General features: G+C 46.8%; 1 protein-coding gene across 6 annotated transcripts in view; it reads left to right on the top strand.

Annotated features, from left to right (window-relative positions):
* The window catches only part of LOC146355313 (uncharacterized), a 39,254-nt gene extending 19,029 nt beyond the window's left edge, over positions 1-20,225 (top strand). The window contains exons 1-6 of one of the 6 annotated variants that reach the window (XM_084830453.1): positions 1,252-1,376; positions 1,464-1,564; positions 11,181-11,329; positions 13,332-13,451; positions 14,775-14,872; positions 19,651-20,225. In XM_084830453.1, the coding sequence (XP_084686579.1) occupies positions 11,242-11,329; positions 13,332-13,451; positions 14,775-14,872; positions 19,651-19,698 (354 nt within the window). In that variant the 5' untranslated portion in view covers positions 1,252-1,376; positions 1,464-1,564; positions 11,181-11,241 and the 3' untranslated portion in view covers positions 19,699-20,225. The other 5 variants (XM_084830452.1, XM_084830455.1, XR_014787150.1 and 2 more) reach the window with 5 other exon arrangements.
* The last annotated feature ends 664 nt before the right edge of the window (positions 20,226-20,889 follow it).

Below are 20,889 nucleotides of genomic sequence, written 5' to 3'. Positions count from 1 at the left end.
AAATATGCACTTTTGTATGCTTCTGTGCAAGACAGAATGACATCTCCCCAAGGTCAAACTTGTAGTCCACTGTGGGCTTCTTCTCACAGAGGTTTTATCTTGCTATTGAGAATTCTCAGTCATGGAAGTTTGCGGGGCCTTTTCATGATGTCATCAACCTCCAGGGCACATCCAGAGGTATTTCTTGGTTATTCCGTGTTAAATAGATCTGGAAATAATGAAGTATTAAAATACGTTGGATTGTTGCGCTATTAAAACAGCCACTAGATGGAGCTGTTTCATTGAGTTCTATGGAACCCTGAAAATTAAAAATGTCCCCTCTCAGCAATCACGTGGTTGCTGTCTGGGAGCCCACTGTAAACACAGAAAGGCTCCACAACGGGAAGACTGCATATTTTTTCTTTAATGTAAAGGCAGACTGGATCTGCGTTCCATGGGCTACAGTGAAAGAGGAATACAAGTGAACCTATGAAGGGGGCTCAGAGCTCATAGAGGTTGTCATGTGGCCACAGATCATATACCCCAGAAGGACCTGAATATAAAGTGTACTAGAAAGTCCTGTGTACTTGCACTTTTGTAATCCAAACACTGTTATGAGTATCCCATAGGGCGCTTACGCCCCCACCGATTCTCTTGCGCCCTGCAGATTCTCTTCCACAAACGGTGCCCACCCCTTACAGAAGGGAGATTTAGCTCTGATGGGGGCAATCCGAAATGACCAGAAACTTTCCTTTCTGGAAGGAGGCTGGTTGGCAGAGCTCGTATAAGGGAGCTCTGCCAACCTGCCTCCTTCCAGAAATAAGCGCTTCTGCTCATTTTGGGGGCTTCCTCTAGGAAGTGCTAAATCTCTCTTACATAAGCAGTGGGTCCCACTTGCACAATAGAATAGGACCCACTGCTTGCAGAAGGCAAGTGGCGGGGTGGAAGGGAAGCCGTAGCGGTGGAGGTGCTGTTGGTTTCTGCCCCATATCCCCACATTACTTCTAAGGATCTATTCAACATGTGGAGAAAGCCACAGATTTTCCCAACTTGAAGGGGAATACAACAACTTGGTGGAAGGGTATAATGGGGAATTAATCCACAACACGATATTTGGTGGGGGCTAATAGCTCCTTTAGAGTTCTGGCTGGTTCTGACTGAAATCCAGAGTGGATTCACAGCCCCACTATCCATTATAACACCAGCCTCCACTGGTACACTGAACTTTCAAAAGTCTGAAAAAAAGAGTGTAAAATCCAGGAATGTAGTTGGCAGACTTGACTAGTCTGGGCTGGAAGATAAGCTTACCAGGAAGGAAGGGAATAGTATGTACTCTGGTTTTCTCCAAGGGATTGGTCAAAGACTAGCTCTCCCCACCCCTTTTTTTCCACTGTCAGGTAATAAATAATTAAAAAAAGTCTTTGCTGGTTTTCACTTCAGTTTTTGTTTTCTCGGCTGATCTTGCTTTCGGTTCTCTTTAGCAGCAGCCCCACCACATATGGAAATGAGAAGTGGCCTAGGCTGCTGAGAAGCCACCACGCACCATGCCTGCCACCAACACAGCCTTTGCAACCTGCTGCAGGGGGTAAGTCTTCGTTTGGACTTCGCTACTACCTATGCCGGGCTGTAAAGGAGGCAGAACATTTTTGACTCCTTAAACAGAGCTGACATACAATTTGATGCTTGCCAGAAAATGGGACAGTAATGGGACGGTAAGGAAGCCAGTGACGTATTTTATCTTCCTAGACAACTAAATTAGGACCAAACTATCAAACTATGTATGATGCTTAGTGTGTGATTAGGAACCATGTCAGGGTTTCATCAGGACAATACCGTGCAGGGAGGGCGTTAATCCTTTCCTTTCCTACCCTGCCACAGCCACAACCCCTCACCCCATGTCTGCTATTAGCCCTGAAATAAAAGCACCAACCGGAGCTTCCCTTCAAATGCCCGAATGGGTGATTTTTATTGGGCCCGTGGCAGGGGAAGAAACAGTTAAATGTCCTCTCTCGTCTTTTTAATGTTCTATATGATTTGTTATATTTTCTGCTGCCCTGTTGAACGGAACAACCCAGTGACTGAAACTATCTGGCAGCTTGAGGTTTAGATGACTTATTTCAGCGCAATCTGGCTCTTTAAATGAAATCTTTTAATATTGTTATTAAGAGAATAATTTGTCATTTTACTCTTCCCGAATAGTAATAAATGTATGCCTAGGTTCCAATGTTAAATTGGGATTTTTGATTCCTCTCAGCATTGGCCTCTCTCACCCTTTCCCCTTCAAGCATATCCCCCTTCCAACATAACGGTAATGCTTAGCATTTGCACACCACTTTGAGCATAAGTGTTAGTGTTCAAAGAATTTCACATACATTATTTCCATTAATCCTTAGACCAGGCTTGTAAGATGTGGCTGCTACCCATGGCTATATACTCCTTCCAGGGTCAGAAGCAGCATGTCTGTGCTTCCTAATCCAAAAAATCCCCATGAGAGGAATTGCCTCATATTACCTTCTCCTGGGCTTTAATTGAAATGATTGAAGCCCCCGAGGCTTCAGGCTGCTGGAGAGATGATTACACAATACACTGGATCATTTGCCTTGGTTTTGGAATCTTCTTGTCTGGTTCCTCTCCCTAAATGGATGATGTTAGATTCTAGGCATACAAGAATAGGGTTAGGGTTTCTACTGTTAGAGGTGTGTGATGTAAAAAGTTACGTCAATTACACTTTGATCCATTTTCTCATGCTAAATTGACTTTATGGGGAAATCCAAATCTAAAAATTGATAAGAAAATGTTTTTGTGGTGGATATAGGCAGATTTTTACGTTGGATCAACTTCCAGCTGCTGACAATGAATTCTTGTCATTCGCTTAGGGATGGACGGAACACTTACCTTCCGTTACGTTCTGTTTCCGCTGGGGGGGGGAGGCGCTCCGTCCCTCCCCCGGAATCCTCGACGGGGGGGGAGGTGCTCCGTCCCTCCCCCCCGGAATCCTGCCTGGCTGACTCCGCTCCGCGGCCAAGCCGCGGAGCCGCCGGCCAGCTCCGGCCACCCGCAGCCAGACATCCGGCTGCTGGGCAGCCTGCAGGGACGCAAATGGTGGCCGCCGTAGCCGCCGCCATTTGTGTCCCTGTACTTAACTGTGATAGGCTACATAAATATTTATGTAGCCTATCACGGCAAAGTAAAAAAAAGCGTATGCAAATGGCGGTGGCTACGGCGGCCGCCATTTGCGTTTGCTATTTTTCGCCGTTCTAGCCTATGTAAATATTTACGTAGGCTTGAACGGCTAAAAATAGCGAACGCAAATGGCGGCCACCGTAGCCGCCGCCATTTGTGTACACTGTACACAGCCACAGCCGGCCAGGAGACCAGCCACCACCGCCGCACCACTGCCGCTGCCGCCCCTGCCGCCACCCCCGCCGCCCCCGTCGCCGCCCCCCGCCGCCGCCCCCCGCCACTGCACCTTCCGCCGCCGCCACCGCACCTTCCTCCACCGCCCCCGCCGCTGCCCTTTCCGCCGCTGCCACACCTTTCACTGCCGTGGCCGCGCCACCGCACCGCCGCTGAATCTGCTGCTGAATCCGCCACATCCGCCCCAGGTAAGTGCCGTCCCAGGGGATTCCACGAGGCGGGAGGGGGGCAGGAGGCCGTCTCGCCACGGATTCCGGGGGGCCGAATGCCAGTGCATTCGGCCGCACTGGAATCCGTGGCGGAATTCTCCACCATCCCTACATTCACTATCTTGTCTGCCAAATACAATTTGCCAGCTATGGCGGAACGGCAATACTTCCAATTGCAGCATTAAAACAATAATAAACAAATGCATTAAAACACAGTTAAAAACACAACAATAATAGAAGAAAAACAACAACCAATCCAACAGACCTGCAACAATCCAACATCAAGGGGCTGCTTGAATAAAATGTTCTTTGCCTGCCAACAGAATGACAGCAGAGGGAGCGAACCTAGCCTCCCTTGACAGGGAATTCCACAGCCTGGGAGCTGCCACTGAGAAGGCCCTCTTTTGCGTCACCAACAAACCTGAAGGTGACAGTCTCGAAAAGGCCTCTCCCAAAGATCTTAAGCCACAGGCAGGCTCATATGAGAGAATGCAGTCTTTTAGGTAGGGATGTATGGATTCCCCACCATCTGTTCCGGTGGGGAATCTGCCCGGGGGGGAGGCAATCCATTCCTCCCCCTCCCCGGAATCCTCCGGAGCGGCTCCGCTCTGCGAGGATTCCGCAGAGCTGCCTGGCTTGAGGGCCACTTACCTGGTCCATCCTGGACCCGTTTGCCTCCACACCGATCGCCACGTTGCTTAAAAAAATGGCAATCGGCAGGATATAGCCATAGACTTATAGGCAAAATAGAGCCGTGAATCTTTTGTATAAGTCTATGTAGACTTATACGCAAGATTTATGGCTGTACTTTGCATATAAGTCTATGGGCACATCCTGCCGATCACCTTAAAAAAAAAAATGGCGATCAGCATGGGGGCGAATGGCTCCAGTTAAGCAAGCAGCCGAGAGCCGTTCCATGCAGAATCCTCCTGGAGCGGAGGTAAGTGGGGCCGTCCTGCCGCAGATTCTGGAGGCTGGTTTCCAAAGAATCCAGCCCCATTTGAATCCACGGCAGATTTCTCCAACATCCTCACTTTCAGGTAGCCTGGTCCCAAGCCTCACAGGGCTTTATAGGTCATAACCAGCACTTTGAATTGTGTCTGGAAACAGACCCATAGCCAGTGAAGCTTTTGTAACTAGGGAGTCACCTGCTCCCTATAACCAACCCCTGGCAACAGTCTTGCTGCAGCATTCTGGATCAGCTGATGTTTCCAAACTGTTTTTGAAGGCAGCCCATGTAGACTGCATCACAGTAGTCCAAACGGGATGTAATTAAGGTATCTGTCTGATCAGACTTCTCTAAGAATGGGCACAGTTGGCACACTAGCCTCAGCTGCACAAACACACTCCTGGCCACTGCCAAAACCCAGGCATCCAGGTTCAAGGCGAAGTCCAGGAGTAGACCCAAACTGCGAGCCCAAGTCTTCAGGGGGACTGTAACTTCATCCAGCACTGGTTGAATCCTTATTCTTTCATCTGCCTTTTGACTAACCAGGAGCACGTCTGTCTTGTCTACATTAAGCTTCATTTCGTTTGCCCTCTAGGGATAGCTGTTTTGGGGAAATCTGGCCCTTTGGGGGCTCGATGGATTTCCCTGGAACCCCCGGCACGGCTTTCGTTTGTGAGCTGAGCCGTAGGCTTTTCCTTGGAATCTGGCAAATTTCTTGGTGTTCCCTCCCCCCTAAAAATAGCCATTTACACAAACTGTGGCCATAATTTGCTTAGTTTGCATAAATCGTGGCTGTAAATTGTGTAAATGGCAATGGGGGTGTGTGGAAATCCACAAGCTGACCTGACTTATATAGATCGAGTCGGATCAGCTTGTGGGTTAGTGAGCTGTAGTCTGGGGGGCTGAGCTGCTGAAAGCTCAGTGAACTCCACCTCCTGGATGGATTCCTCTGACATTCCTATTGTCCATTACTGACATCAGACACCAGTTTAGAACTAGAACAGCTTTCTTGGATTTAGATGGAAAGAAGGGATAGAATTGGGTGTCTTCAGCATATTGGTGGCACCAAACCCCCAAACTCCAGACAATCTCTCCCAGCGGTTTCATTTATATGTTAAATAGCATAGGTGATAAGATGGAACTCTGAGAGACACCACCGGCCAGTGGCCACAGTGGTGAACAGGAATCTGTACAAAAGTAAAGGAACCATATACTTATAAAGTGGGTATGATTGTTAGAGGAATCCCCAAGCACCACCTTCTGAGATCGCCCCTCCAAGAAGGACCACAGCGCCTCCCAGTCCCATCTGAGACAGATGCCCCAGAAGGATACCATGGTCAATGATATCAAAAGCCAATGAGAGGTCCAGCAGAACCAACAGAGACACACACCCCTGTCCATTTCCCAGTGTAGATTGTCCCGCAAGGCAAGCAAAGCAGTCTCTGACCTTCTACCTAAAAAGCACGTGCTCTGCCACTGAACCACAGCCCGTCCATAATAGGACAACTAAAGGTTCTGATGAAATGTCCAAAGACATTGGTGAGGAAAGTTAGAGATCTACCCCACTCTGTCTCCGAGTACTCCAGGGTGGTCGTCATTTTCCAAATGCAAATCATGCAGACAGTGACTGATTCCCTGGGGGTTTGAATGTGTGCATTTTGAGGGCAAACATGCGTTTTCAAACCCCTGGGAGGGCAGGCAGTTTGGGGACAAGTTGGTGTGGGAGAACAGCAGAGATGGCAGCGGGGTGGGGGCGGAGTTATAAAGAGCATTCTGGGCAAAGAAGATCCTGTCAGCTTCAGCACTTGCAATCAGTGATGTAGGTTAGAATTCCCACTTCACTTATAAACATAAAAGGTAGAGAAAGTTAGAGATTTACCCCACCATGACTGAGTACTAGAGATATACGAAACAGTTACCTGGTTTCATCCAGGGACATCCTCGATGGGGGGGAGGCGCTCCGTCCCTCCCCCCGAAATCCTCGACGGGGGGGGAGGCAATCCGTTCCTCCCCCCCGGAATCCTGCCTGGCCAGCTCCGCTCCGCAGCCAGGCTGCAGAGCCACCGGCCAGGCCAACCCACAGCGGGGCCTCCAGCCGCTGCCGGGCTGCTGCAGACGCAAATGGCATCCTGAGTAGGGGACGCCATTTGCGTCCCTATGGTAGCCCATGATAGGCTACGTAAACATTTATGTAGCCTATCACGGCTAAAGCGGGGACACAAATGGCGTCCTCTACGCCATTTGCATTTCTGTTTTCTCCGTGATAGGCTACGTAAATATTTACATAGCCTATCACGGAGAAAACGGGAATGCAAATGGTGTCCCCTACACCATTTCCGTTCCTGCTTTAGCTGTCATGGGCTATGTATGGAGAAAACAGGAACGCAAATGGCATAGGGGACACCATTTGCGTCCCCGCTTTAGCCGTGATAGGCTACGTAAATATTTACGTAGCCTATCATGGGCTACCATAGGGACGCAAATGGCGTCCCCTACTCAGGATGCCATTTGCGTCCGCAGCAGCCTGGCAGTGGCTGGAGCCGCTGCTGCCACTGGATCCACTGCTGCAGCCACAGCCACTGCCGCCACCAGGTAGGCTCTGTTCCGGGGGGCTTTCGCGGGGTGGTGGGGCGGGTTGCTCCTTTCCGCCACGGATTCCGGGGGGCCAAATTCACTGGAATTCGGGCCCCCTGAGATCCGTGGTGGAATTCTCTAACATCCCTACTGAGTACTGCGAGGTGGTCAAAGGGTATAATGGGGCAACTAATCCAATGTTTTTGTGGAGGAGGGGCTTAATATTAGAGGAGCCTGGCTACCTTTACACTTATCTCACTTCTCTGAGTGGTGGGGAAGTTCCAGGGGCACAATAGTTACCTGAATTTGGAGATAGATATATAGATATAGATATATAGCACACCTAGGTGGTGATGCAACTTAAACACTCCAGCAGCATAATCCACCTCCCCACATCAGGTCTCCAAAGACAGGCATCTGCTGCTAAATGTTCTGAGAGCTTACCAAACTACCCCAAATTCAGCTAGTTTTCTCTGTGTGTGTCTGTCTCGGTCCAACTTACTCCCTGACTCAAACTGTCATTTCCATCGCTTCTTTTCACCCAGGCTGCTTACAGATGAGGCTTATGTGGGGCCATCGCCCTGCCTCTTTCACAGAAATTTATGGGTGGTCCTAACATCATCGTCTTCTAGTTGTGACCCTCCCATGTTTTCTTACTGCTGCTTCTGTCCTTTTCCTAAATGCAGAAAATAGGTAATGCTACTGCTAGGAGCCCTCTGTCTGGATTGGAAGCGCCGTGGGCTCTCTGTGGTTCCATGACGTTGTGGCCATTCAGCACCAGTGTCGCATTTTATCGCTGAAAAACCGCTTCTTCTGAGACTGCTTATAGTCCGACTTTTCCCAGTTATGGTGGTTTCATTACTGGTTTCATTACTGACCTGTTTCCACAGTTGCACTGGGTTTGCTGTCTTAGCCCTGCCCATGGGGCATGTAGCCTGGCCTTTGTGGATGTGTTGCTCTGACCTCAGTGACCCAACCCTTTCCCTCCTTGTTTTCCGGAAGTTTCATTGCTGTTTTGGAGCAGGATGCCAAGGGACCAAGTTTAAAAACATCTCTCTTCCCACAACAAACACATTACAGTCTTGTCAGAAGTAACTCCCATTGTGATCAATGAGGTCCTCTGGGTTAAAATGGGGGCTAGTTTCCCTCTTTGTGGGGCCCCCCCTTCCCAGCACAAGCATATGTGTGTCTACTCGGAAGTAACTCCCATTGTGCTCAATGAGGCTTGCTCCTGAAATGCAGGTGCATCTGGACTTTCAGGGGAAAGGAGAAAGCGGGGGTGGGGGGGAGCCTCTCTTCACAGCAAAGCTGATTCCTTTTTTAAAATCCCGTGCTCCTCTATTAGCTTCTCCTTCCTTTGCCCTGGAAACACAGCCGAGGAGGCGGGAACACTGAAGTTGTGTGAAGGAGAGGGGGAGATGATCCTGGAGGGAGCAGTCAGGCAGAGATGAAAAGATGCACACAGAAGCACCCGTTTTAGGGGCAAGAAAGCAAGTTTAAAGAGTTGTAGGATGCTCCAGACACAGCGCTTTGATTTTTCACCACTTCATTAATGCACAACTGTGCTTTAAATCCCCATTTCAGGGGCAACAAGGAAGGTTTAAAGGGGAGGGGGAATGCTCCAGATGCAGTGCTTTGATTTTTCATTCCTGCTCTAAAGCAAAAGAAAAGGGCTGGGAAGGCAAGGAGGAGACTGGCCAGAGTGGGAAACTTCAGTGGGGCAGAGGGGGGTGAGGGAGGGGGGAATCGGAAGCAGGAAGCGGTGAGAAAACAGACGGGGTAAGCAGACCCAACCCACTCCAAAAAGGCTCCGTCCAGCCATCAAGAGAATAACGCGATTAAGGCTATGTGGAAACAGCGCAGCCCACCAAGGTACAATGATGATAGACCGGGTCCTTTGGGGACATGGAAACATGAGAGAGAAAATGTGCTTGGGGAAACAGCTCAACAAAGTTGGAAAAGAAGTGAAGGCGATAGTGTGGAAACACCCCCCTAGATCACATTGTCCTTAGCTAGGAGGAGAAGCTATGCCTTTTTACACCATTCAGAAGACTTGTGGAAGATCCAGCAATTGAGAATAATCAACCTCCCATCTTCCTAACCAGTGGTTGTACCTGGAAACTTTGCTATCCGCTGTTAAGGAAGTTTCTAAGCTGAAAAAAGGCAGGCAATAAACTGTGTATTCTCTGGGAGAGTATTGCTCCTGAGTTTATGGCAAAGAAGCAGAATGTGCCCGGTGGAAATGGTGAAAGAGTGTCCTTGCTCCTTCTCCTCCTCCTCCTCCTCCTCCTCCTCCTCCCCCGCCCCAGTGGTCCAAATCCAACTTGCTTTTGTAAACCAAACCATTTGACTGCTTTGCTTGCACAGGACATCTTGCTTTCAGTTCCACCTGGCAACAGTGCCTCCTCATAAAGCTCTATGAAAAGCCATGCTGGGGTAGGATCCTGGCTACTTTGGAGCCACCACCTGCTTTGCACCTTGAGAGCTGGCAGAGACAGGTATGGCTTTCATTGCTTGCTTCCCATGCAAGGCTGTGAAGAAGGCAGAACCTCTTTCTTTGTCCTCTTTATCATGACCCATAAGTTGCTGCTCATCAGAGAGTGGGATAGTAGGGAAGCCAAAGCTTACTGACCAGCAGCATTGCAGAGATAATATCAACATGGTATATCTGTTACTTTAAATATGAAGGTACCTCTGACAGTCTGGGTCTCCTATCATTCTTTCCAATCGAGCTTGTCCAGGAGCAACATTTTATTAATCCCCCCTTCAAGCCTTCCTTTTCTTCCCTTGTTCATTTTTTCTTCCATGTTTTCAGGGCTAGCCCAAGACATTTTGCTCTCTGAGCTGGAGCAGAAAATGGTACACACATACCCCAAAGTCAAAGTGCATAATACCCAAGTCATATTGGCACCTGAGACAGGAAATCCCACAAATGCCCCTCCCACTCCCTAATGAATAATTAACAATTTGCTGCTCTTTCATTTTACCCAACATGAGCTGCCTCTGCCTAATGGTAGGGCTGGCCTGTAGGAGTGGGTTTCTTGTGTCCAGGACTTGTGTTCACAAGTCAACATTTTCAGGAGTGGAGAGAATCAATATGAAATATATGTGTTTCCGTTAGGGAACATTCTAATGTGCAAGACAGAACTTTCCCCTCAGAGGAGTATCTTCCCTCCTCCCCTGTATTTTTCTGGTATGGTGCTCTTAGCTGTGGGAGAGGCTGACGCTGAAAGGCTTGGTGGGTAGATTTTTCAGTATTTACTTAGCTGATAAAACATTTCCCCTTCTTCTGCCTATTTATTTTCTACAAGTCTAGCAAGAAGGTAGGAATTTGTCTGTGCTTCTGCTTTATCTTATCAATGATTAGTTCATTGTGATGGGGTGGGGGTGGGGAGGTAGCAAGGGAAGAAGTGGTTTTCAAAGAATAGATTTCTTCGGAAGAGGTCCCATTTTATCCCCCCCCCCCCGCCCCGGGTGTTAATTTTATTATTGGCCAGCATAGGGATAGAGGTAGCCCTTGTTTCTCTGGAACACTACTTCAGGTGTCATACAATCCTGAAAGTGAACATATTTCAGCACAAGGAATAATATGCAGACCACCACATGTGGTGTCTTGTGTTACCCCGCTTGCTCCACCTATGTCTTTGCATGTGTCGCTGTACATCTCTTGAGATCTGCTTCTCCATGTTCAGGAATGAAGCCCTTCCAAAACATGAAAGAAAGGTGGCATGTAGCTCAAGTGCTAGGGCAGGGGTGGGGAACCTCTTTCAGCATAAGGGCCAAATTCAGTTTCACAGAGGCTCTGAGGGCTGCATTCCAGTGGAGGGTGGGCCCAGTGGTAAAAAGCAGGCCCAGAAATGAGCATGTTCATCAAAATGCATTGGACCACAACATGCATCGGTTGATCATTTGACACTGGCCAAGTCATAGTATAACTGAGGCTAGGATTTGTAACTAAATTTCTCTTAAATGCCACCCCAGTTTATTAACCAAATTGTTCTGGAATATTTAAACTATCCCCGTAATGTTCTGGATATTTCATTTTGATCCAGATGAGCCAAAGCCAGGAGTTGTACGTCTGACTTTCTGAGGTGCTGTTATTCTCAGAGGAAAATGGCGTCCGACCCACCTAAGACAGACCTACGAGAACGGAAAAATCTCATGCAAGAAGGAGGGAAGACAACAGAAGAGGGGACATCAGGTAATGGCAGCTTACTTTCCTGGGAGCAAGCAGCAGAGAGACTCAGGAGATGTAGAGAGTGTCCAGTGTACAGAACAAAAAAATTGTGTGCCCAAAGCTTTGCTCCTGCAGATAACCAGCTGTATTAGTAAGACATGAATCTAGTGATACTCTTAATATGTCTCCCTCTTGGTTTCAAATCATGTTCAGAGTTTTCCACACTGGTATTCTGTTTCTTTGAGGATGCTATTCTACTTTTCCTCCTTGTGCCATAAATGCACACTTTGGCTTAGAAGTACCACAACCCTATAGCATTTAGTAGCATGCTAAGTGGACATTGCAACTTTAGCCGCTTTATTCAGTGTTTCAAAAGACTGGAGGGGAAACAGGATATGCAGAAAAGGGCAACTAAAATGATCAAGGGGCTGGAGCATCTTCCCTATGAGAGAAGGTTACAAAGCTGGGATTGTTTAGCTTGGAAAAAAGGAGGGTAAGGGGAGACATGGTAGAGGTCTACAAAATTATGCATGTTGTGGAGAACATGGATAGAGAGACATTTTTCTCCCTCATTCAAAATACTAGAACCTGGGGTCATCCCATGAAGCTGATTGGTGGGAGATTCAGGAAGGATAAAAGGAAGGACTTCTTCACACAGCGCATAGTTAAACTATGGAATTTGCTACCACAGGATGTAGTGATGGCCACCAATTTGGATGGCTTTAAAAGGGGGTTGGACAAATTCCTGGAGGAAAAGGTTATCAATGGCTACTAGGAGTGCTTGAAAGTCACTTACCTCGTCTCGCAGCTTGCTTCGCGGTGGGGGGGAGGCGCTTCGCTTCTCCCCCCGAAATTCAGGCTGGGGGGGGAGGCGCCTCGCCCGGCCGAAATTCAGGCCGGGGAGAAGGTGCCTTGCCTCACCCGGCCGCGAAATAAAAAGTTAAAAAACAAACAAAACGCCCCCGTGATAGGCTACGTGACGATTTACGTAGCCTATCACGGCTAGATCTGCAAAGTCAGCCATGATAGGCTACGTTAATCATCACGTAGCCTATCACGGGTGACTTTAAAAGAGAAAGAAAGAAAGCGCGTATGCAAATGGCGGCCCCCATAGGGAGCCGCCATTCGCGTTCCTTATTTGGTCCCTGTAGTCTACGTAAAGATTTACGTAGACTACGGCGAAAATAAGGGCAATGCAAATAGCGTTGCCCTTATTTTCGCCGTAGTCTACATAAATCTTTACGTAGACTACAGCGACCAAATAAGGAACGCAAATGGCGGCTCCCTATGGGGGCCGCCATTAGCGTACGCGCTTTTTTTTTTCCTCCCAAAGTCACCCGTGATAGGCTACGTGACGATTTACGTAGCCTATCACGGCTGACTTTGCAAATCTAGCCGTGATAGGCTACGTTAATTGTCACGTAGCCTATCACGGGGGCGGGTTGTTTTTTTTTTACTTTTCTTGGAATGGCGGCGGCGGCAGCCGGTCGAAAGACCAGCTGCCGCCCCCGCCCCTGTCGAAGCCCTGCCGAACCACCGCCGGGACCCGCCGCCGGGAGCAACATTCGGGAAAGGTAAGTCCCACCCCAGGGGGTGGCGGGGGGCGGGGGGGCGGAGAATTTCTCCCCGAAACTACTTCGGGGGACCGAGTGCGTTGGCACTCGGCCCCCCGAAGTTTCAGCGAGAAATTCTCTGACACCCCTAAGGGCTACTAGTCCTGATGGCTATGTGCTACCTCCAGTACCAGAGGCAGTGAGCCTGTGTACACCTGTTGCTGGGGTACATGGGTGGGAGGGTGCTGTTGCGCTCATGCCCTGCTTGTGGGTTTCTGGTTGACAGCTGGTTGGCTACAATGTGAACAGAATGCTGGACTAGATGGACCCTTGGTCTGATCCAGCATGGCTCTTCTTATGTTCTCATGTGCTTGTCGACCCTGCCCCCCCCCCCGCCTTCCTGAGTTGAACCAGGAGGTGTGAAGAGACTTTTTGCAATAAATTGTGTTTAATAAGTTTGCTTCCTCCCCCAGGTTGTCAAGCAAAAATCATCATCCAGAATTTTCTAGAAAATATAACACTTGTCAAGTTCATTGCTTTACTGTATCAAGTTGTTACCCTATTCCTGCTCATCGGCATTGTTATTATAATTGGTAAGTTCTCCAGACACTGGTGCTTTTCTCTTGAAATTCCTCTTCATGTAACCGCTTGACTTCAGCTGGGGTGGGGTGGGGGGGTTGATGAATCCCTGCCTAACAAGCCTTGCAAAAGGAATCAGCCATCCTAGTCCCTGAAAGGATATGGATAGAGTCAAAGTGCTTTGGCCAAGCTGTTACTTGACCCTGGGGCAAATTGGGGAATGACTTCTGGGGTATTCAGAATTGCTGCCTCCTGAGCTGGAGAAGCCATCCTTTCTCTTGAAAACTCCATGGCAGAGAGAGATGCTATGCAAATCTGTCTTCTCCTAACCAGCAACATTTCTCTTAACCTGAAACAAACAGTCCTGAGATACATTACCTCAGCGTCCCTGCTCCAAAGCACTAGTACAGGGGAGCCCTGGTAAAGAATAATGATAAGAAACTAGATAAGAAATTAGAGCTGCTAGTCACAAAACTATACTCCTTCCGCTTCCTTCCCTGTTGTTTTCTTTATACAGAGAGGTTGAGGAGAAATGTATCAATCTTTATAGACACAACTGTCTGGGTCTCTGGGTTCCTCCATATTCATATTACTAACGAAGTTGAGATCTGGTCCACTTTGGAGGAGCCCTGCTTTAATTCGGACATCTCCCGAGTCTCTCCAAATCAGTTCAGTTTGGTTTGGGATTTGGATTAATCGGAACACACCCCTAGAAAAAATAGCCAGCATAGAACAAGTACTACCACAGAGCCCTTAGCAACAATACTACCCACCAAACATAATGCTGCTTCAGATGACAGCCCACATTAGACTTGCATGGAAGGCACCACACCAATGAACCTGTGGTGATATCAAGAACACAGGATGAAATTACGAAACCAATCTATATCCTGTTCCCCACACAGTGAACAAGCATAATATCAGGAAGAGGCTATAGCATCCCTCCCAACACAGTTTACGCTACATAGCCTAGTACTCAGGGGAGCAGTAACCCATACCTATAGCCACAAGCTTCAGGATGCCGGGCAGGGGTTCAAATCCACTGATAGCCCATAGACCTCTATTCAACCAGTTTGTTGATTTTTGTTTTCCACCTGAACTATTTATTTATTGCATTTGTAGCCTGTTGGTTTACTGCAGCATTTTCCAACCTGATGACCTCCAAATATTTTGGATTATAACTCCCAGCATTCCTGGCCATTGGCCATGCTGTCTAGAGCTGATGGGAATTGAAGTCCAGAACATCTGGAGGGCACCAGATTGAGGGAAGACTGATTTTTGGTGGCCTTTCAGTCACACAGATCAAGGTTCTAACTTACATCTTTTCTGACTTAAAGGATTTTGTGATGCATCTCAAAGGGAAAGATATTTATTGGATTGGCCTCCAAAGACGCCCTGGTCATCCATGGACATGGTCAGATGGAGAAAACACAGTGTGAGTCATTCTCTTTTCCTTTAGTCTTCTGTGACTGAAATGTCTACCTTGGGCAGTGCTGCAATTCATGTGTATATGATGGATCCTGTGATCACTCTTAATTCTACACAAGATCACAATATTAATACCTGATGGAATGCTTCTCCCAACATGAACCTACACGGACAGTACGATCAACATCTGGGGCCTTCCTCTGAGCACCTCCTCCAAGGGGGCTCAGAAGGGAGAAGGCCTTCTCAGGGTGGCCCCCCGTCTGTGGAATGAGCCCCCCACTGAGGCCTGCCTGGCACCAACGCTGCCATCTTTCCAGTGCCAGCTTAAGACTGCCCTCTACTCCCAGCCATTTAATGGCATATGATAGGGCACTTATGTCAGCTGTCTTGAACAGGCTTGTTACTGACATTGTGCACTGAAATTGTTTTTAGCTATCTAATTGTTTTAAATTTTGTACCTTCAAATATTTTAGGCCACGTTTTATTATAATGTTGTATTATAATGTTTATAATGTATTTTCTTGTAAATTGTTGTGAACCACTCAGAGAGCCTTGGCTATTAGGTAGCATAGAAAATAATAATAATAATTTTTATTTTATTTTTTATATACTATTATTATATTCTATGCTACCTAATATCATAGAAAGTAATAATAATAATAATGGACATCGGTCGGCGCCATGTCGTGCTGGCAAACGTTCTGCGGAGGCTTCGCAGGTAGGGATGTACGAAAGTCACTTACCTTTTCACGGATTCTGTTCATGGGGGGGGCGTTCCATCCCTCCCCCCAGAATCCTCGACTGGGGGGAGGCAATCCGGTCCTTCCCCCTGGAATCCTCGACGGCCGGCTCTGCTCCGCGGCGGCTCCGCAGAGCAGCCGGCCAGGCCCAGGCCAGGGCTGTCCGCAGCCGGATATCCGGCCGCGGAGGGCTCTGGGTAAAAAAAAAAAAAAAGTGTACGCAAATGGCGGCGGCTAAGGCCGCCACCATTTGCGTTCCTTATTTTTCTTTGACTTAGTCTGCGTAAATATTTACGTAGACTAAGACGAAGAAAAGAAAGGGGAACGCAAATAGTGTACTGGGCGCTATTTGCGTTCCCCTTTCTTGTCTTTGTCTTAGTCTATGTAAATATTTACGTAGACTAAGACAAAGAAAAATAAGGAACGCAAATGGCGGCGGCCGTAGCCGCCGCCATTTGCGTACGCAGTTTTTTTTTTTTTTACCCAGACGTGATAGGCTACGTAAGTCTTTACGTAGCCGATCACGTCTATGGGGGGGGGGGGGACACAGACTGCAAGTGGCGGCGGCAGCCGGTCGGAAGACCAGCCACCGCCGAAGCCACCGCTGGAGCCACCGCCATCTGAAACATCCACCCCAGGTAAGTCTTGTCCCGGGGGGGAGATCCGCGGGGGGCGGGGTGTGGCAGGCCGTTCCCCGATGGATTTCGGGGGCCCGAATGCACTGGCATTCGGCCTCACTGAGATCCGTTGCGGAATTCTCTGACATCCCTATCCTCAGGTCACCCTCTCAAACAGCTTTTAAAAGGTTGAAAAACCTTTTCATCTTTCCCTGGAATTAAAAGGGAAAGCTAGAGTACCAGCTGGATAAGATCTCGGAAGAACAACTCCTTTTGCAAAGCGGCAAAAGGGCTGCATTCTAAGGTCAGTTTTTCCGGAGCGTCATCTACTCAAAGTTGTTTTGGAAACTCCGAGTAGTGAGGAGACTTCAGGGCCGACAAGCGCCAATTTTATTTAGTCATTTTGAATTGAAAATAACATCTGAGGACCTGCAAAATCTGTTTACGTGACTGTTTATGTGACTGTTTGTTTCTAACTATTTCTACCTGCCTTATCTTTGGAAGGGGGGGATGGCAGGATCAAAGGAAAGGAATAAAACTGTCGGACCACTGTCAACCCCCCCAACCTCCCCTTTGCTAAAGGCTTCTAAAGACCCTGCAGATTTAGGGGAGGTACTGGCCTTGATAAAAACTTTGTCTGTTCAACTAGCAGAACAGGCTAAGAGGCTGGATACAATCCAAGATTCCATTACTATTCTTCAAGGGGCTGTGGATTTAATTAAGAGCTCTTGGCAAAAAATGGAACTGAAGGTCAATGCCCTCCAAGAACAGATTTCTGTGCAAGAAACTACAATGCCATGTCTGCTAGAATTTCTCAATTGGAGGCATACTCACACAGGGCAAACCTGCGCATCTTGGGTATTAAAGATGTGCCTGATGGGATAGGCCTGCCTAAATTTCTGGATAAATTTCTGCATGAGCTACTTGCTCTACCAGCTGGTTATTTACTTGATATTGAGCATGCATACCATGTTCCAGGTGCAGCTCGTGGCACCAATGGGACTGCAACTGTCATAGTCCAATTTGCAAGAGTCTCTACAAAAAACCATATCCTGCGTTTGCCTAGAGAAATGAAAGGACTTTTTTCAGGGCCAAATCAAGATAAAGTTATGCTATTTCCAGATTACACCAAAGAAATTGCTGACAAAAGAAGGCAATTTACCAAGGCGCGAAATCACGCAAGACAAATGAATTTACAATATCATATCAAATATCCTGCTATATTTTGTATTCTTTTTGAAGGCCAGATGAAAAAAAAATTAAATCATGAATTGGCAGAGGCTTGGTTAGCTGGCATACAAAGTAAAACACAGGAGACATCTTTTCTAGCTTCATGTGCTGAGAATTCTTCAATCAAGATTGCTCTCTGGATTTGTTTAGGCTACAAGGGCCGGGCAGTACACCAATGAGGAGGATTGTTTATATATATTCCTGTTTTCTTCTTCCTTCTTCCTTTTTATATTAGATATGATCTACTTTATATAAAATTTTTATTTGGGTGTGTATAGATATGTACACATTCATATATACATCCAGAAATGATATTATTTAAAATATAGATAGTATAAAATATATTAGTGATTTTTTTTTTACCCTTTTCTTTTCTTTTTTTACTATTATTATTACTTTCATTACTAAGAGACCTTGAATAGTAATATTTTTAGCTGGCTAAATTTTTAAGATCTATTATTATATATTAACTGAAGGGCAATATATGCTTTGTGGAAATGAATTCTATGCTTCCTTCCATGTTATAAGACTGATGATATGATACTGAAATTTAAGGTTGATTATCTATGCTGTATTGAAGTGTAATAATGGCAGTGATATAGGTATACTTTTTAATAGAATGATACTTGACGTCTGTGTGTAATGAAGTTTAAATGTAATCCCGTGAAGTAACTTTTTAATATTTTTTTCTTTTCCCCTTTTGCTTTCTTCCCCCTTTGTCCTTTTTTTTCTCCCCCTCCTCTTTTTCTTTTCTATTTTCTTTCTTCCCCCCTTTTTTCTCGTTAGTGTTGTGTCCTCTTAAGTATACTGTATTGTTGGAAACTGTAGATAATGATTGGGTTGTTTCTATAATGTTTCTATAATGTTTCTATAATGTAATCCCGTGAAGTAACTTTTTAATATTTTTTTCTTTTCCCCTTTTGCTTTCTTCCCCCTTTGTCCTTTTTTTTCTCCCCCCCCTCTTTTTCTTTTCTATTTTCTTTCTTCCCCCCTTTTTTCTCGTTAGTGTTGTGTCCTCTTAAGTATACTGTATTGTTGGAAACTGTAGATAATGATTGGATTGTTTCTATAATGTTTCTATAATGTTTCTATAATGTAATCCCGTGAAGTAACTTTTTAATATTTTTTTCTTTTCCCCTTTTGCTTTCTTCCCCCTTTGTCCTTTTTTTTCTCCCCCTCCTCTTTTTCTTTTCTATTTTCTTTCTTCCCCCCTTTTTTCTCATTAGTGTTGTGTCCTCTTAAGTATACTGTATTGTTGGAAACTGTAGATAATGATTGGGTTGTTTCTATTGTTTATTTCATTTATAAAGATTAAAAATAGAATAAAAAGTATTTAAAAAAAGAAAACAACAACAACAATAATAATAATAATACTGTCATCATCATCATCTAAAAATGGGGATCAGGTGCTTTACATTGAATATTGAGCACGAAGTCATGTTTCATTGGGTCTCTGAAGATGACTTTGCATATGATGCCCGTTTTATTATTTGTCGTTACATTTCTCTGTCTTTCAGGAATCCCAAAGGAGGAGATCATGTTGAGGTGAAGAAGGAAACAAACAAAATCGTCACCCATCCCTAATCTGTGTCATGCAACCATAGTGGGAGCAGCGGAGGTCAGATGAGTGCCAAGTGGCTTTCCAAAAGCCACTTCATGCTCATTGGACTGCCGGCATCACTATCCCAGCTGAAAGCCACTTGGCACTGATTAGTGTCACTGCTTCCCCCACCCCAGCTGAAAACCGCTTCATTCAGGGCAAGGGGCAGTGATGAGAGCAAGTTTCCTATGACTGCCAGGCAGCTTTCAGCTGCCATTTTACTTTCCTACAAATCATCCCACCACTCCAGGTCCTTGTGGGAGAAACAGTATGTCATTTGTGGGGCATTGGTGGGAAGTTAAAATGGCAGCTGAAAGCTGCTCAGCAGTCATTGGAGCACTGGGGGGGGGAAATCAAGGTGGGGCCAGCCCAGAGTGGGCCCTGCCAAGTGTTGGGGCCCTGCAGCCACCCAAGGATGCTGGATGCTCACGTCAAGGGAGCTTGACAAGTTGCATAGGTACAATTTCTCCACTTATATTGGTTCTCCCTTTGCAAATTATTACGTGTTGCATTTTCTAGGGTGTTGAGATCGGTTCCTGTTGTTATCTGGAAATACCCAAATCTTACTTAACTCCATTTTTGTGTGTTTGTGTTGCAGAATGGAGGTCTCTGCAGGAGGAGGAGACTGTGCATATTTGGAGAATGAAGGCAAAGCCACTTCATCAGGATGTCACACAAAACTACGGTGGACCTGCAGCAAACCTGCTGCATATATAAATCCGAGTACTGGACCCATAGACAGAAGTTTGGGGGTAGAATAGGAAAAATATATGCAGAGTTAGCTGGTGGGGCAGTAGGCAAAGAAGATGATACTGCCACAACTGTGTACTGATTGGTTGGGTAGAATATTGCCTGTATGTGTACTCCTTTCATGTTTGTATGTCTGAGACCGGCACTGCACATTAACAGCTGCTGAAGGAAAAACCAGTGTTAAACCAATAGTCTCAGTTGTAAGCAGTTGTACATTTCTAACAAAATGTGTGTGTCCTTAAAATAAATACCCAAGCATACACACTGGGGGGAAATGAGGAATAGGAGCCTCAGGTGTTGCCCTTATTTTCGCCGTAGTCTACGTAAATCTTTACGTAGACTACAGCGACCAAATAAGGAACGGGAATGGCGGCTCCCTATGGGGGCCGCCATTATCCGTACGCACTTTTTTTTTTTTTAAAGTCACCCGTGATAGGCTACGTGACGATTGACGTAGCCTATCACGGCTGACTTTGCAAATCTAGTTGGTTATTTCTTATTTGCAGTTGTGCACTTCTGCAGCTGCAGGCATCCAAAAATATTGGGGCTGCCTTGGCTGCTCCCTTGAATGTCAGACATACAAGGGAACACTCAAGGCTACGCTATAGCAAGGCTCTTGTGAGTGACAGGCTTGCACAGCTGACAGGTGGGGAAACGGGGTGTAGATCACCCCTGCCCAGGAAGGGTATCCCCAGAGTTCAGTGTGTTGCCCTGAACCTTGGGGGTGCCTTGCTAGGAATCCCCACCTGCCCAAGTCCCCTGCACCTGTTTTTAAGGGTGCCCAAGGCACCACCCCATGTTTCTCTTCAGATTGCTGTAACCACTTCTATTTTGACAGCTGTCAAAGTAGAAGCAGTTAATTACTTTAGGGTAGAGAAAAGGGGTGGCATGCACTTTATCTGAAAATGAGATGGTGGGGACTCGAGGAGGGGTGCACTAGAAAGAGGGGATCACCAAAGATCGGGATGGCAGTTTAAATCCCTGGGGCCCTTGGCTTACGGTGTGATCTTGCGCACTTTGATAAGTGGGGAAAGTGCTCAAGAGCATCCAGTTAGCTGAGAGCCATGACCCATGGCGGTGCCCCCTT

Source organism: Heloderma suspectum, chromosome 2 (genome assembly GCF_057233095.1).
Source record: "Heloderma suspectum isolate Gila_16-S chromosome 2, 16-S_ref, whole genome shotgun sequence".
In the NCBI taxonomy this organism is placed as follows: Eukaryota; Metazoa; Chordata; class Lepidosauria; order Squamata; family Helodermatidae; genus Heloderma; species Heloderma suspectum.
The sequence above is the reverse complement of the archived record's forward strand: the minus strand, read 5'-3'. Positions and strand labels throughout refer to the sequence as shown.